The 1,025-nt window shown below is 36.6% G+C and overlaps 1 protein-coding gene across 1 annotated transcript; it reads right to left on the bottom strand.

The window, feature by feature from the left end:
- Positions 1-374: 374 nt before the first annotated feature.
- Positions 375-1,014, bottom strand: LOC109222853 (callose synthase 9-like; the record flags this gene model as incomplete). Its single annotated transcript, XM_019387155.1, has 3 exons — positions 858-1,014; positions 596-773; positions 375-489 (listed from the first exon to the last, which is right to left on the bottom strand). Coding segments are annotated over exons 1-3 (450 nt in total), but the record flags the coding sequence as incomplete, so codon positions are not given.
- Positions 1,015-1,025: the final 11 nt, after the last annotated feature.

Here is a 1,025-nt window from a genome sequence, read left to right as displayed (position 1 = left end):
GTACTATAATTACGACATATTACATAGTTAAAAGAACAACAACAACAAACAAAACAACAGCAGACAGACAACAACACCAACAAACAAAACCTACTACTACTACTATTACGTGACTAAACAACAAACAACAACAACAACAAACAAAACAACAGACAACAACAGACAACAACAACAATAACTACTACTACTACCACCACCACCAACAAAAGTGGGGTCCGCTATATGAATTCTCATTGACCATGTTTCTTCATTTAAGCTCTACCCATAATGCTAAAACACATAGAACGAATTTAAATTAAAGAGTAAATAGAACAAGTGTAATGGAAATGACATGGACGCCTTAAGCAGATTTTAGAGCAGAAAAAGAATGACACCTTATCTTTGCCGTTGATGTCAGCCTTTACAAGCTTTGAGATGTATTCTTTATTCACCTTTCCATCTTTAAGAGTTTCAACCTCATCAATGAAAGCAACTCGGAGAGCCTCATTTCTACATGAAAGTAGAACCCAAGTCAGCGGAGAGGTTATGACGTCAATTCTAAGACCAGAATCTATCCTGTACATTCATTACAATCCAAATGAATAAATTAATTCACCTTTGCATTAGTAATGCAATATCTGCAGCCTCAGGTTTTTGCTCTTCTTTCTGTTTTCCATATATCTGGCATGTGACAACATATGTAAATTTCAGATCTGCCTGTGCTCTTGATTCAGGAGACAAGTGAAATCCTTGAGTATCCGTTGTTCCATTTGGTGGGATTCCTGCTTCAGAATCTAACAACGTACAGAAGATTTGAATTGGTGAAGAAAGAGAAAATCAACAAAATCATACATTGTTTTAGGTCTCAGAAAGCAAACCTCCAGTTATCATCCGTTCCAAATATGATTGCAGCATTAGCGCTTTCCTGTAGTACATCATTCCACGAACTGCAAAACTCCAGAAGGGTTGTGTTAAAGGTAGAAATTCATCAGAAAAACAAGCAGGTAAGCAACTTCTCCAGGAGATAACACACATGATGACTAGAT

The sequence above is a fragment of the Nicotiana attenuata genome, unplaced genomic scaffold (genome assembly GCF_001879085.1).
Source record: "Nicotiana attenuata strain UT unplaced genomic scaffold, NIATTr2, whole genome shotgun sequence".
NCBI lineage: Eukaryota > Viridiplantae > Streptophyta > Magnoliopsida > Solanales > Solanaceae > Nicotiana > Nicotiana attenuata.
Note: the sequence above shows the minus strand (reverse complement) of the source record. Positions and strands in the feature narration are given on the sequence as shown.